The sequence below is a fragment of the Pongo abelii genome, chromosome 19, assembly GCF_028885655.2.
Source record: "Pongo abelii isolate AG06213 chromosome 19, NHGRI_mPonAbe1-v2.0_pri, whole genome shotgun sequence".
In the NCBI taxonomy this organism is placed as follows: domain Eukaryota; kingdom Metazoa; phylum Chordata; class Mammalia; order Primates; family Hominidae; genus Pongo; species Pongo abelii.
In genome coordinates, this window is record NC_072004.2 from 63,940,752 (window position 1) to 63,957,727 (window position 16,976).

At 41.1% G+C, this 16,976-nt stretch overlaps 1 protein-coding gene across 2 annotated transcripts in view; it reads left to right on the top strand.

Annotated features, from left to right (window-relative positions):
• CA10 (carbonic anhydrase 10) overlaps positions 1–16,976 on the top strand; it is a 543,036-nt gene that overhangs the window by 83,698 nt on the left and 442,362 nt on the right. For both annotated transcript variants that reach the window (NM_001131337.1, XM_024234139.3), the window contains 1 exon segment: positions 2,101–2,175. Coding sequence is in view for 1 of the 2 variants with exons in the window: in XM_024234139.3 (XP_024089907.1) it covers positions 2,101–2,175 (75 nt within the window). In the remaining variant the exon portion in view is untranslated.

Consider the following 16,976-nt stretch of genomic DNA (forward strand, 5'->3'; position numbering starts at 1 on the left):
TAAATTGTTTGATGACAGTCAGCAATCCTGACTGGATAAAACTTGGTGTGAGTTTTTATAAAACTCTGAAGTTTTTGCCTGTGATAAGGAAAACCAGTCCTGGCTTATCTCTGATGCTAAGCTGTTAGGTGATGTTTATAGTCCAATACTTTCAAGATCTTAGAAATGTGCATTTTTCCCAGGCTTTAGACATTTTACATGTCTAGCAGAGCTAGGCTGAAGTTTAGTGAATTATCAGGGTTGGGGTTTGGTTTTCTTGTTGTTGTTTTTTAGTAGGTTGTACTGTCTGTGAATTTTATTTAATTATACTCAAGGTGAGCATTACAAAGTAGTTGTTTCATAAGAGGGCCATTAGATATCTGATCTTACAGGTTTCTAAGCCTTTGGGATTCTCCCCTGGCTCCTATGATGACTGTCTAATGAATTGGAGGAGAAGGAGGGTGAGTCAGGCAATACCAAGACCCAGAGGAAGAATCAGAACCCTTTCTGAACCCTAGAGAAATGTTCTTTGTCTACCCACTTGGTGAATTTTGCAGCCATAACCAAACCTTGATTTGGTTTCTTGACTTGGTCGGGCCTAAAGACCTCTTGGCTGACTTCAAATCTCCCTGTCTTTCCCTGGTGCTACAAATTCTCAGTCCCAATTGAATCTTCCGTCTGACTCCCTGGTTGGACAGAATCTTTCCGGCTTCTGCTTTGAGGTCACTTCTTCCTTTGCCTGCTGTCCCAGAGCAGATGCGCTGGCTTCCAACTCAGCTGACCTCAGGATCTTCCTCAAGGGCTATGGAAACGTCCGAACTCTATCCACACCACAGGTGCAATAAGAATACCAGGAAATCCAGTATACTTTGGTGTGTCCATGCCCGAGATTTGTGCTGGGCAAATTTAAGGCGTTATTTTTTCCAGAGTCTTAAATAAGCTCTTTGTCTCTCTTCTATTTGTTTTTAAAGTCCCCTAAGCCCACTGTCAGTTCCAGAAGGAGTGGGCTTCAGTTTCACTCATCCTATGTCAGAAAATATCCTTCAACCACAAAGATACAAGCCTCAGGGCTCTTAATATCATAGGAAGAAAAAGTATCTTCACTATACTGTAAGAAGAGACTTGAAGCTAAACAGTCCAAGCTTATCTGGAAGCTGGAGAAATCTAGTAAATCTTCTCTCTATACAAAGCCTTGCATTCAAATCCATTGTCTTATACCCATTCTTTCTAACTCAGAATGATGAGTCTTTTCCCTAGAACTTTGAAGAGGAAGGCTGGGGAAAAAAAAACCCCACAAGATTTAAAGAAGAAAAGAAAAAAGTGAAGGTTTAACATTAGCATTAATAGCAGCCAAACTACAAATATGATTGATTCACTTATTTTCTTCCAATGTGTCTGGGAATTGAAATATGAATGTAGTTTAATAAAGGGATAAGCATAAATTTATGTATTATGTATACTTTGGGGTTTGCATGCATGTGTAATGGCATTGCCCCAATTCACTTGTCAACTGTCATGAATTCAAGGGTTTTCCTGAGGTCATGTCAGCATGAGCTTACAGATCTCCATGATATTTTCCAATATCTTGAGCCCTCTGCCCTTTTTGCCTGTGATGTCAAAAACCTCCACCACAGTTATTTATATTCTTGTTTTCATTTTCCTGGGACCTAAGGAAAGCTGGCTGGGTATACCTTTCAGCCTTCTAGACTGGCTCCTTCAGCAAACTTCAATCTCTCCCAAAACAAGGGTTCCATGGACATACATGGATGGGATCTGCCTCCTCTCCTCAATTTCAGCAGGGGTGCTGTGTGTGTGTGTATGTGTGTGTGTGTGTGTGTATGGGAAAGATGACGAGAACAGGTAGCAGGGGACTTAAATACATAATTACTATCTCTTTAACATCAATTAAAATATCAGAGAACTTTCAATAAAAATTTTGTTATATTTACCCATCAATGATCTATTTGAAAAAAAAAGGAAGGGAGAAGGAAGGTTCTGTTGTAGTATGACTTTGGGGTAGAAGAGGATTATTTTATGGATATTCACCCTTCTTACTTAGACAGCTGGGACACAGTGCTTCTCTACTATCATCTTAATCTCTCTTCTTTGCTTTTCCTTTAGCTCAACAGAATTCACCAAAAATCCATGAAGGCTGGTGGGCGTACAAGGAGGTGGTCCAGGGAAGCTTTGTTCCAGGTAAGTACACATTAATTATTTTATTTATTTATTAAAAACAATTAGAATGAAAGCTAGCATTATTTCCAGGATTTTACATTGCAAAAGGTGAGGCAGTCTAATTTATGTGTGCAATGAATACTCCATCAAGACAAAGTTTGTTAAGTAACAGGCAATTAGAGTACTTTTTTTTCCATCTGAGCCTGCAGTCTCAATGTCCTTCAATCTATAGGATGCCGTCAGGGGCAGGGGGATGGATGATTAAGGGCCGAAGCTCTGTCTGCTGACATTTGGTTAAGTGAGGAAGAGCCATTTCTTAACATTAATGAAACAGGAACTATGAAAAGACTGACCATGGCAATGGAGCTGCTAGAACACATGCTGTCACTTTAGCAGCATCCATGGCCAGGACTTAGCACATCGGGCCAAGTATCAGCTAAAAATATCAGGTAAAGTGGATCCTGTCAGCATGGGGGCAGAGGACAGAGAACTGAAGACAGATTAAAGCAAGGATTATATTATGACTTTAGTTCAGAAGCAAGGTGGAGGGTCCCTGTGTCTCCTCCCACTACTCTTACCCTCATTATGGTCCTCTTGCTTTTAATGGTCCTCTTGCTTTTGCTGCTTTAGTAAAGAGAGGCAAGAGAAAAAGCAAGCAAAAGGCAAGGATAGAAGGGAAAGCAGGTGACATACTTCAAAGTATTTTTAACTGCTCAGATGTGAGAATAAGAAATAAAGCTCTCAATAGGAGCCAATGTGCAATCTCTACTCAGGCACTGAAAACAGAGGGCTGGAGATGTCAGTTGAGGTCTCTGTAGTTGGTGGCAAATAGAAAGAGCAGAGTCCCAGGTCACCTCATTCATTCTTGGCTTCTATGTCTTCTTTTCCTGTCCTTCTGTAGAGTTTATTACACCAGCTGTGCAGAGCTAAGCAAGTCACAAAACCCCTCTGAGCATCATTTTTCTCATTTGTATGATGGGGCAATTATAAGTACTCGTGAGGCTTTGCAGTAGAAGGAAAGCAGGCATGGTAAGGGAGAGTGGGTGACCCAGGAAAAAGCCAACTGGCTGCCAAATAGCCTCAGAAATGAATATTATTAACTTGATAAATTTACTATGGCACATCTAGTCTATGGCCCAGTGAACATAGAAACTGAACTTGATTAATTCATCTAGAAATGACCAGGTTTCTAATCATATAACAATTTCATTGGCACAAGCTATGTTCATGTGAAATAATATTGGCAAATGGCATTCAATACTTACAATTGAGGATGCCCTTTTAAAGAAATAGAATGTTTACATACTTTTTTCCTAGGAAATCTGTTATATTCAAGATATCTCAGAAGTTACATTTATAATTATATTATTGTACCTTGTGAGTATGGAATTAGAGAAATAAAGGGTATTCTCTCCAGGTAATAAGAAGTCTTGCTAAGTTAGTACAACCTGTAAAGAGAACATCCTCTGTAGTGATTGACATGCCCATGGGTAGAACTGGGTGGTCACTGCAAAATGTTTTGTGTCTGCCTCACATTTTTCGATGTTTTTTTCTCTGTTGTCACATTCTTTCTTTAGTGTGTTCAAGGCCCTATTTGAGTTGGTTTTTGCTTCTAAGACAACCACAGGAAATAATTTTTATTGTCCCCTTACATGTTGATATAAAATAACTTTTCCTTACTCCCAAATTTAATGGAGATAATATGTGTAAACCTTACTACGTGGGAAGCAGTAACATGTGCAAGTGTAATCATGGCCTCTGAAGTCAGACTTGATGGGACTTGAGTCTGGGTTCTGTGGTTTCTTGTGGGTAGGACTGTCAGCAAGTTACCTACCCACCTCAGCTCCCTGGGTTCTTCATCTGTAAAATGGAGATAAGAACTAAATCAGCCTTGTGAGGTTTGCTGAGGATTAAATTGCATAATGGAGGTAATGTGTGTATGGTAATGTCTGGTGCGTGTTGAGTCAGTATATGTCAATTGTTGTTGGTATCTGCTTGAGAAGAGGGAGACAATTACAAACTGGAAAGTGTAATAATGTGTGTAAGGGTTTCTCAAGATGCCTGAAACATGGGAGATGTTTGAATTTTTAAGGTCAAGGGTTTTTACACAGTGGACAACTAAAAGATGACTTCCTCGTCCTCTGAATTTAACAGGTCTTTTGTCTTTCTGGTAGAGAAGATTGGTATCTGATGATTCCACTTTCTAAACTTTTGGGAACTCCAACTCTGTTTAAAAGGATAAGAGTCATGAGAATTTGTGGATTAAGCAACTGAACCTGGGGCTCTTAACATCTGACTCCAGATGACCTACTTTTTCTGAGTGGGTACTTGTGGCAAACAATGGACCCCTTACCTCTTATTACTTGACTATAAAGTTAAGAGTGTTCTTCAATTTGTTACTGAGATTTTTTTCAGGTTATGGATGTGTGAAATAGGAGAGAACTTGATAGGACTGAACTAGTTTTATCATCCCATAAGTTCCTCACTGAAGTGTCTAGAAATAATAGTCAGTTGGCATAACAGTTGTGAATCTGTGACTTCAACAAAGCTGTGGTGGATAAAAATATATGAGCTCTATAACAATGGTGAGTACAAGGTTAATTCAGCATGCAAATGCCCCACTTTGGTCAGTTCAATAGCATTTATGGAGTACCTACCTTGTGCTGAGCACCAAGTTTGGGTGGTTAATAAACAGGTAACTGATACATGATTCTTACTCAAAGGTGAGCCTATAGTCTAAAGGGGAAGATAAGCCATAAATCCATGACTCAGGGTAACAAGGGCTCCAACAGGGTTTATACATGTAAAGGAGGCAACGCAGTATTGGGATTCCGCCTGCCTAAGTGTTTAACAGATGTTGTTTACCTGCTCAAACCTATGCCTTCCTCTGACTTCACCCACAACTAGAGTCTGTCTTGCAGGCGGAGCCCTGACTATGCTTGCACATTCGCCCTCCATACCATCATATACTCAGGGAAGGAGTCCCTTACCAGCCCCAGAGGGTTACTCCTGGCTGAGATTTACACCAACAATGGTGATTCTGGTCTCTTTCTTCTCAGTAATTGGTTTAGACATTGTGATGGCTAATTTGATGTGTCCATTTGGCTAGGTATGTACCCAGATATTTGATCAAACATGCCTGGATGTTGTTGGGAAGGTACTTTTTAAGAACAGATTAACATTTGCCTCAGTAAACTTTGAGTAAAGCAGATTATCTGTATAATATGTGTGGGCCTTATCCAATGAGTTGAAGGCCTTAAGAGAAAAAGACCAAGGTCCCCAAAGAAAAAGGGAATTCTGCCTCCAGAAGCCTTAGGCCAGGAGCAGCAATATCAACATTTCCCTAGGCCTCCTGCCTATCAGCTTACCCTGTAGGCATCATCCTTGCCAGCCATCATGTGAGCCAATTTCTTAAATAAATCTCTCACTGTCACCCCATTCTGTTGATTCTCTTTCTCAGGAGAACCCGGAGTAATACACTAATATAGATATGCATATGTGATAAACAGTTCTATTCATGCCATGTAAGGAGAAGCCTTCTGAATAAACTTGGGTACAAAAGACACACTAAGATGGCAAAATGGACAGTTGAGAAAAACCTATATCTTCTATAGCTTACTTAAGAGTTGAATTCACCATGGAACTGCCTCACCACTTATTGTGTTAAGTGATGTAACAAACTTCTTACTGCTCGAGCCACTTTGAGTCAGACTTTCTGTCACTTGCAGCCTAAAGCAGTCTTCCAGGGCCAGGCATCTCACTACAAGGCTAAAGGAAGAAAGGAAGTTAGAACTGGGTCTTGACAAGGTTCAGGAGTACTCAAAGTGGAGAAGGGTGGGAAAGTGAGGAATATTTGACAGCACAGGCAAAGAGGGATTATATTAGTCCATTTTCATACTGCTTTAAAGAACTGCCTGAGACTGGGTAACTTATAAAGGAAAGAGGTTTAATTGACTCACAGTTCAGCATGGCTGGGAGGCCTCAGGAAACTTACAATTATGGCAGAAGGCAAAGGGGAAGCAAGATACCTTCTTTACAAGGCTGCAGGAAGGAAAAGTGCTGAGCGAAGGGGGAAGAGCCCCTTACAAAAGCATCAGACCTTGTGAGAACTTACTATCATGAGAACAGCGTGGGAGAAACCACCCCAAGATCCAATTACTTCACCTGGTCTCTCCTTTGAAATGGGGGGATTATGGGGATTATCATTCAAAATGAGATTTAGGTGGAGACACAAAGCCTAAACATACCATACCACTTTGGGTCCTTCCCAATCCTCATGTCTCTGACATTTCAAAACCAATCCTGCCTACCCAACTGTCCTGCAAAGTCTTAAGTCATTTCAGCATTAACTCAAAAGTCCACAGTCCAAAGTCTCATCTAAGACAAGGCCAGCCCCTTCTGCCTATGAGCCTGTAAAATCAAAAGCAACTTAGTTACTTCCTGGATACAATGCAGGTACAGGCATTGGGTAAATAGAGCCATTCCAAATGGGAGAAACTGGCCAAAACAAATGGGCTACAAGCCCCATGCAAGTCCAAAATCCAGCAAGGCACTCAAATCTTAAAGGTCCATAATGATCTCCTTTGACTCTGTGTATCACATCCAGGTCATGCTGATTCAAGAGGTGGGTAGCTCTGCCCCTGTGGCTTTGCAAGGTACAGTCCACCTCCCAGCTGCTTTCACAGGCTGGCATTGAGTGTCCACAGCTTTGCCAGGTGCATGTGGCAAGCTGTTGGTGGATCTACCATTCTGGGGTCAGGAGGATCTTGGTCCTCTTCTCACAGCTTCACTAGGCAGTGCCCCAGTGGGGACTCTATGTCGGAGTTCGCACCCCACAGTTCCCTTCCACACTGCCCTAGCAGAGGGTCTCCATGAGGGCTCCCCACTGCAGCAAACTTCTGCCTGGACATTGAGGTGTTTCCCTACATCGTCCGAAATCTGGGCAGAGGTTCCTAAACTTCAGTTGTTGGCTTCTGTGCACCCACAGGCCCAACACCACATGTAAGCCACCAAGGCCTGGGGCTTACACCCTTTGAAGCAACGGCATGAGCTATATGTTGGCCCCTTTTGGCCACAGCTGGAATGCAGGGCACCAAGTCCAGAGACTGCACAAAGCAGCTAGGCCTTGGGCCCAGCCCAGGAAACTACTTTTTCTTCTAGGCCTCTGGGCATGTGATGCGAGGGCTGCTGTAAATACCTTTGACATGCCCTGGAGACATTTTCCCCATTGTCTTGGCTATTAAAATTTGGCTCCTCATGCAAATCTCTGCAGCCAGCTTGAATTTCTCCTCAGAAAATGGGTTTTTCTTTTCTATCACATCGTCAGGCTGCAAACTTTCCAAACTTTTATACTCTGCTTCCCTTTTAAACATAAGTTCCAATATCAAACCATCTCTTTGTGAATGTATAAAATTGAATACTTTTAAGAGCACCCAAGTCACATCTTGAATGGTTTTCTGCTAAGAAATTTCTTCTGCCAGATACCCTAAATCATTTCTCTTAAGTTCAAAGCTCCACAGATCTCTGGGGTGTAGCAAAATGCCACCAGTCTCATTGCTAAAGCATAGCAAGAGTCACCTTTATACCAGTTTCCACCAAGTTTTTTTATCTTCATCTGTGTTAATCTGTTCTCATGCTGCTAATAAGGACATACCCAAGACTGGGTAATTTATAAAGGAAAGAGGTTTAATTGACTCATAGTTCCACATGACTGAGGAGGTCTCACAATCATGGCAGAAGGTGAAGGAGAAGCAAAGTCATGTCTTACATGGCAGCAGGCGAAAGAGCTTGTGCAGGGGAACTCCCATTTATAAAACCATCAGATCTCATGAGACTCATTCACTACCACAAGAACAGTATGGGGGAAACTGCACCCATGATTCAATTATCTCCACCTGGCCCTGCCCTTGACATGTGGAGATTATTACAATTCAAGGTGAGGTTTGGGTGAGGACCCAGCCAAACCATATCACCATCTGAGACCACCTTAGCCTGCTGTATTTCATTGTCCATATCACTATCAGCATTTTGATCAAAGCCATTCAACAAGTCTCTAGGAAGTTCCCACATCTTCCTGTCTTCTTCTAAGCCCTCCAAACCATTCCAACCTCTGCCTGTTACCCAGTTCCAAAGTCACTTTCACATTTTTGGGTATCTTTAGAGCAGCACCCCATTCTCTGTGATACCAATTTACTCTATTAGTCCGTTTTCATACTGCTATAAAGAACTGCCTGAGACTGGTTAATTTATAAAGATAATAGGTTTAATTGACTCACAGTTCAGCATGGCTGGGGAGGCCTCATGAAACTTACAATCATGTTGGAAGAGGAAGCAAGTCACCTTCACAGGGCAGCAGGAAGGAGAAGAGCTGAGTGAAGGAACAACTGGATACGATGAAAACTCACTCACTGTCAAGAGAACAGCATGGGAGTAACTGCCCACATGATTCAATTGTGCCCCACCAGGTCCCTCCTACAACATATGGGAATTATATGAACTACAATTCAAGATGAGATTTGGGTGGGGGCACAGCCAAACCATATCAATGGGCAAAGGCCTGGAATCTTGGAAGAGAATGTTCACTAGTGCAAGAAGAGCTCTGGGAATTAAGGCCTTGGAGAGCATCAGAGGCCTGATTATGGAGGGCCATACCAACTGGGAGTTTGGATTTTACCTGAAAGGAACTAGAAGTTTGGATTTTACCCTAAAGAATCAAAGGAGAGGTTGAAACTCTTACAGAATTCAAAGTCACAGAAGAGGGCCATATGAGCTAAGGTAGGAGCAGTGAGGGGCCTAGGGATGGTTCAGCTTCTAGGGTTAGGGACCTTGTCTCTTCCCACCACATATCCCTCCAGGATATACCTCAGGCCTTCCATGCACCAGGGGCTCAATGTTTGCCAAACAAACTTGGATCAGAACAGACAACAGTCTTTGTTCCTTAAAGAAAAAGACAAAGGCTTGACTCGGGAGACAGAGTGAAGGGCTGTTCCTCAACCCTTAAATTGAGTTATAAAATAATAATATTAACAAATACATCAGTACAATCTGCAGTACATGCTATAAATGGAAAGTACTCAAGGTTTTGAGAAGCGTAGTAGAAATAGTCGGGAGATCAAGGAGAGCCTCCTTGTGTAATCTAGGAGAAGCTAAGCTAAGGAAGGACGTTGCTAGTGCAGAGTCATCTTAGACCAGCTGTTTAAGGCAGAAGCATGAGCCTCAAGTGTGGGCATGACATGTATGAGAAATGGAACAAAGGTCACTGTGGCCAGAGTGCAAAGTGACAAGTGCAAAGTGGTTGGAGATTGGTGTGGTCAGGAGCCAGCTCATAGAGGGTCTTGTGGGCCACATAAAGTATTTGGATGGAGATCCTGGAAATAAAGGACAATAAATAGTTTTAAGCACTTTACTCTTCCTCTGAGATCTGGGAAGCAGGAATTTCTGAGGAATTAGATCACCACTTATTCAGCAGCTTAAAATCATAATACAGAATTCCTCTGAATGATTAATAGAGGAACTCATTGCTGCCATTTCTGATCAGCATTGGACCTAGCAGGCTACTTTGGCTCAGGACAGCATCATCTGTTGCATTCTTCAAAATTGGGTACAAATGGTTTACCCAGGTCAATAAACCTCCCAGCATGCTATTTTCCATCCTTTTCTTTGTGGGTAGTTTTAAAATCTAAAGATTATTGGACAAGGAAGATAATTATACCCAACCACCTACAAGTTACCACTGATATCTGTTTATCAAAATGTCCACTTTTTTTTTTTTTTTTTTTTTAAAGTCTCATGATTAAGAGGTAAGGAGTGTAAGCTCTTCTTTCTTCACAATACTCCCAGGAAAGAAATCTGGCTGGATGGTGAGGGTTACTTGCTGATCACAGCCTGGGGCTGTGCATGCTCTTCGTTCCTTAATTCATGGAGTAAGTAGTACCTGCATTGATTTTTTTGTTGCTACTTAAGAATTACCATTTATTTAGTAGTTTAAAATGATACACATTTATTGTCTCACAGTTTCCTTAGGTCAGAAGTCTGGACATGGCTTAAATGGATCCTCTACTGAGTCCCATAAGGCTGAAAAAGTTGTCATTCTGGCTGCATTCTCATCTGAAGTCAAGCTCATGCGGGTCCTTGGCAGAATTCAGTTCCATGCAATTGTAGGGCTGAGACCCTTGTCTCCTATGGCCTGCCACTGCTGAATAAGCAGTTCACAACACAGTTGTTTGCATCTTCAACGTTGGCAGGAAAGTGCCTCACTTACTTTGAATCTCCCCATCCTGAGAAGGCCTAGACTCTCTTTTAAAGGTCAAGCCTACTCAGTATAACATGCCTTTTTATTAACTCAAAGTCAACGGATTAAGAATGTTATTCACATCTGCAAAATCTCTTCATCTTTGCCAGAAATAGTAGTCTAATCAAGGAAGTGAAATCCTGTTATACTCACAAATCCCACTCATACTAGAGGGTGTGTACACTATGAGGTAGGAATCTTGGGGGCTGTCTTATTCCATTTGTGTTTCCATAAACGAATACCTGAGGCTGGAGAATTCATAAAGAATTTTGAGATAAAGAGATTCATTTGGCTTATGATTCTATAGGCTGGTGTACAAGGAGCATGGCACCAGCATCTGCATCTGGTGAGGGCCTCAGGCTGTTTCCATTCATAGTGCAAGTGGAAGGGGAGGCAGCATGTACAAAGATGACATGGTGAGAGAGGAAGCAAGAGATACAGAGAAATTGCCAGGTTCTTTTTAACAACAAGCTCTTACAGGAACCAATAGAGCAAGAACTTACTCATTACTATAAAGATGGTACCAAGCCATTCATGAGGGATCTGCCTCTAAGACCCAAACACCTCTGATTAGACCCCACCTGCAACATTGCGAATCAAATTTCAACATGAGGTTTGAAGGGTCAGATTTTCAAACCGTAGCATTCCACACTTGACTCTCCATGCCTCACATCCTTCTCACATTGCAAAATACAATCATTCTATCCCAATGGTCCCGAAAGTCTTAATTTGTTCTGGCATCTACTTAAAAGTCCCAAATCCAAAATCTCATCTGAGACTCAAGGCAAGTTCCTTCCACCTATGAGCCTGTGAAATCAAAAGCAATTCATCTACTTATAATATGCAATGGTTGTATAGGCATTAGGTAAACATTCTCATTCACAAAGACAAAAATTGGCCAAAAGGAAGGGGTAGCAGTCTTCACGGAAGTCTAAAACCCAGCAGGGGAGACATTAAATCTTAAAGCTCCAAAATAATCTTTGACCCATGTCCTGCATCCTGGGCATACTGATATGAGAAGTGGGCTCTCAAGGCCTTGGAAAGCCCTGCCCCCACAGTTTTTCTGGGTGCAGCCCACATTGCTGCTCTTACAGTTTGGAATCTAATACCTGCAGCATTTCCATGCTAGTGTGGCTCATTGCCAGTGGCTATATAATTCTGGGGTCTGAAGTGTGGTGCTTCTGTTCCCACAGCTCCCCTGGGCACTGCCCTAGTAGAAGCTCCCTGTAGGAGCTCCTCCCCTGCAGAAGGCTTCTGCCTGGGCACCCAGGCTTTCCAATACATCCTCTGAAATCTAGAGGCTTGGCAGCTTCCACCACACTTGCATTCTAGGAGCCTACAGACTTAGCACCAAGTGGATGCTGCTGAGATTTATGGCTTGCACCTTCTGGAGCACCAGCTGAAATAGTATGTGGGGTTATTTGTGCCTCACCTGGAGCTGGAGCAGCTTGAATGTTGAGAAAGCATATCAAAGTGGCTTCGGGGTAACTCGGGCCTGTTCCCTGAAACCATTTTGTTTTCCTAGGCCTACGAGCCTATGATGGGAGGGGGCTACAAAGATTTCGGAAAAACCTTTTTCCAATTTTCTTGACTCTTCACACCTGACTCCCTTTTATCCATTTTAATCTCTTTAACAAGTGGTTACCCCTCAGAACCATTGGATTTTTCTCCTGAAAACATTCTTTCCTTTCCTGTCACATTGCTAGACTGTAAATTTTTCATGTTTTTATATTCTGCTTTCCTTTTAATTATAAATTCCACCTTTAGGTAATTCCTTTGCTGCCATATCTTACTGTAAGCTGTTAAAAGTAGCCACACCTTAGCCAGGGATGGTGATGGGTGCCTGTAATCCCACATACTTGGGAGGCTGGGGCATAAGAATCACTTGAACCTGGGAGTCAAAGGTTGCTGTGAGCCAAGATTGTGCCACTGCACTCCAGCCTGAGCAACAAAGCATGACTCCATCTCAAAAAAAAAAAAAAAGTGGCCACATCATTTCTTGAAAGCTTTGCTTTGCAGCATATAGTGAATTTATGAGGTTTTCTCCCTCAGAAATTCACTATGTGACCACCCCTTCCAAGAGACCCACATTCAGTCTCCCTTTGATAAGCCAGTAAGCTTATCCTTCAATACATCCCAATTAAGTGATAGTTAAAGTAATTGTATTAGTTTCCTATAGCTCCATGTGCTAGTCCTTTTTCACACTGCTATAAAGATACTACCCAAGACTGGGTAATTTATAAACAGAGGAGGTTTAATTGACTCACAGTTCCACATGCCTGGGGAGGCCTCAAGAAACTCACAATGATGGCGGAAGGTGAATGGGAAGCAAACACCTTCTTCACATGGAGGCAGGAGAGAGAAGAAGCCAGCAAGAGAGGAACCATCGAACACTTACAAAACCATGAGATTTCATGAGAACTCACTATCATGAGAACAACACGTGGGGAAACTGCCCCCATGATCCAATCACCTCCCACTAGGTCTCTCAACACCTGGTAATTACAATTTAAGATGAGATTTGGGTGGGGACACAAAGGCTAACCATATCACTCTTGCAAAAAATTACCCTAAAGTTAGTAGCTAGAAGCAACAGATTTATTATCTTACCATTTTAAAAGTTGGACACACTAAAATCAAGGTGTCAGTAGGGCAGCCTGCATTATGGAGGCTCTGAGGAGAAATCAATCCCTTGCCTTCTCCACCTTCTAGAAGCCACCTGCATTACTCAGTGCAGAGTCCCTTCCTTGCATGGCTCCAGCCTGTGTTTCTGTTATCACATATCTTTCTCTAACTCTGACCCTTCTGCCTCCCACTTTTCAGAATGTTTGTGATTGCATTTGGCCCATCTGGATAATCTAGGATGATCTCCCCATCGTAAGATCCTCGACATAATCATATCTGCAAAATATATTTTGCCATATAAGGTAACACATTCACAGGTTTGGAGGATTAGAATATGGACATTTGGGGAAGACCATTATTCTTTTTTTCATACTTACATTATCTCCAAAGCTAATGGAAGCACAATTAACCCATCACATGAGCATATGATTTTGTAGTTGTCAGTACTGGTTCACTCATGTTACTTCATTCAGCCCTTATAAAATTTGTACTCATACTCCCCTTTTTCCAGATGAGAAAACAAAGCAAGTTAGATAAAGTTACTGTCTAAATTTCCAATGCAGGTCAACATAGAAGCAGGTTTGTAAATAAGCACATTTCTAATCCAATGCTCTTTCCACTACAAATATGTATAAATCTGATTAACAGATGATACTTCTTGGATAGACAATAGTACTGTTCTGCTTATCTTCTAGAAAAAAAATGAACTACAGGCAAAAATAAAAGGCTATATGCCAGATTAATCCACTGAAAACTCAACACAAATCTCTCTTCTCTCTAGACATGATCTAGCATTTGGATATCATTTATTACATTTTAGAAAGCCTTCCAGGTGTCATCTTTCAAAATAATTTTTTTATTTTGGAATGACTTTAGATTTACAGAAAAGTTATACAGGGAGTTTCCATATACTCTTTATCCAAGGTCCCTAATTTAATGCCTTACATTAGCAAAACATTTGTCAAAACTAAGAAACAAACCTGGATACATTACTGTTAAACTAAACTCCAGATTTTTTTTTAATATCCGAGTTTTTCCGCTAAGGTCCTGTTTCTGTTGCATAATCCAATTTAGGATACCATATTACATTTAGCCTTCATGTCTCTTTAGTCTCCTCTGGGCTGTGAAAGTTTCTGAATATTTTGATTTTTCATGACTGGCAGTTTTGAGAAATACTGGTGAGCTACTTTGTATAAAATTCCTGAATTTCTGTGTGTTTGATGCTTTTCTTGATTAATCTGGGATTGTGAGTTTTGGGGAAAAGTTCCCTGGAGATAGAGTTCCATTTGCATTACATCCTATCAGAGGGTACGTGATATCAACATGTGTTTGTCTCATTTGTGACAACTTATAAAAAGACACGTATTTCTATCACCAATCAGTAAACGTGGAAGATTCAACAAGGCTAGAGATTAATCTTTAGTTGTAGAACAAATGAATGATGGAGTTGGACCTAAAACCAGATCACTTGCATTAACAGGTAGTATTTCTCGAATTGGACTGTACTCCAAAGCCCCTACTGATGTCTTACTTTATGACATCAATTATTTTGCTACAAAATTGTATGTAAACCTTTGTGTTTGAGAGTAGAATTTTGTTTCAAGTTATCGTAAGAATAAAACTTGCATTTTAATGAGCCCTGTGGCATATTGAATAACTCTCTCCATTGGAGGTAGTCAGTTGTTAACTGTGTAAGGTCATATTTCAGCCATTGAGTTTTCTTTTTTTTTTCTTTAGCACTTTTTTAAATTATACTTTAAGTTCTAGGGTACATGTGCACAACGTGCAGTTTTGATACATAAGTATACATGTGCCATGTTGGTGTGCTGCACCTATTAACTCATCATTTACATTAGGTATATCTTCTAATTCACCCATTGAATTTTCTTGGGCAGGGAGTGTGTGTGTGGGTGAGCACACCAGTATTTTGCCCCCGCCGGACTTTGTTTTTGTTATCAGTTGTCTTCCTCCTTTGGAAAATAGATGCAGCAACGGGTTCTGGAAAGTGCTCAGTGGCTTGTGTCTTCCACTGACCAAACATGAGATCTTAGGCAAGTCACTGAGCAGATCAGGAGCTTGTTTTCCTAACCTATAGAATCAGGGTATTGAGCTGCATGGTTTTCAAAGAACCATTCAAGCTCTGATATTTTTTGTGAGCTTGCTAAGATTGGTTTGGAAGTTATAGTTAGCAGCATTAAGGAATAGAATATTGATTTCATCCACAGGATAATTTTATTATGTTCTCAATATCAGTGTTTGTTAAGTGGAGGCAGTGATGCAAGTCTCTCTCTCTAGATTTCTGATTTTTCATCTCTAAGAGGAAGCAAGCAGAATTTAATGGATATATTCTCTCAGTATGAGAGGGTGATGTTACACTGACTCACCCTCAATTAGAAATATTTTGTTATGTTTTTTTCCCCAAAAAATTGGGATGCATAGTGTGTAAAATTTACTCAGAGCCTGATGTGCCAGACACTCTGCTAGACACTAGGGATACAAATAAGAATAAATGACAGCTCCTGATCTTAAGAGCTCGCAGTTGAGTTTAGAGACAGACATGAAATTAAGAGTTACAGTTTAGCCTAATAAGGCATGTGAGACATGAGTGGTGGGATCCACACATGTGGATTGGCTGCAGAAAAAAGAAAACAACTAACCCTATCTGTGGGGTCAGAAAAGGCTTTGCAGATGAAGGCTTCTCTTGACATAGGGCTTAAAAGATGAATAGGCATCTGCCAGGTATGCAAGATGGGAAAGATCATTGCTGGTGGATTAAACATAGTGAAATCTGAACTGCTACTTAATAACAGATTGAAAACTTTGTGTAACCGGTAAATAGTCCTATTTATCATTTCATCTGTGAGAGTCCCTATTATTACCACACTTCAGAGCTGCATGGCAGAAAGCCCACTGGACTCAGAAGGTCATGCTTTGGATCCAACTCCATTGTGTTCCACCCATTTGATGGACAGTAATGTTTGAAAATCACCTAATGTCTCAGAGCCTCAGTTTACTCATTTGTAAAATACAGACAATAAGACAATGAGAAATGTGTCTTATTTTTGTAAAAATAAAATTTTGTATTAGAGTTAGTCCTGCATCATAGACTATGAAAGTATACAAAGATATTACTATTTTTATTATTATAATTTTGCTTTAGGCTATGTAAAGTTGCAAAAATGCAACCTGATCAGTTGTACCACTACTGAGTTCCTGATCCTTCTGGGTTCCTTCTGATCCAGGGAGGCACGGGTAAGGCTTTTCAGTATGTGCCAACTACAGCATATTGTACTTAAAGACACTGCCTCGTGTAAGTATATATAAACCTGCATATATATTTCAGCACTGAGAGGGTTTGGGTCACGTTTCAGCCATCCAATATGAAGTACTCCTGTTGGATAGGCTTTTGTACCAATCCTTCTCAGAGGTTCATGGCTTTCCTAGTCACACCAGGAAATTTCTGGCCAATCAACACAAGTGGTTCTAGCTAATCAACCTCTTGAGCAGCACTTTGGAACTTCAGGACCTACACAGTCAGAAGTGCACAAAGGAAGGAACACAGGGAGTGTTCCATGCTGGGTGCAGGCAGTAACAGCATGCATTGTCTGGAGAGAATTTAATAATAATAATGAAACCCACCAAAAGTTTGACCTGCTTTTTATTATCCCCAGGTGCTGGAAATTGTAAAAACGCCAGCGATAAAATACTCCACTTCGAAAAACCTTTTGTTGGTCTAAGCTCTAAACAATTGCTGTCATTACTGTTGAGTTTTAACAATACGATTTACCCTTGAGCAATGTGGTGATTAGGGATGCTGACCCCCATGCTGCCAAAAATCCATGTATAACTTTGACTACCCCAAAACTCAACTACTAAGAGCCTATGGTTGACCAGAAGCCTTACTGAT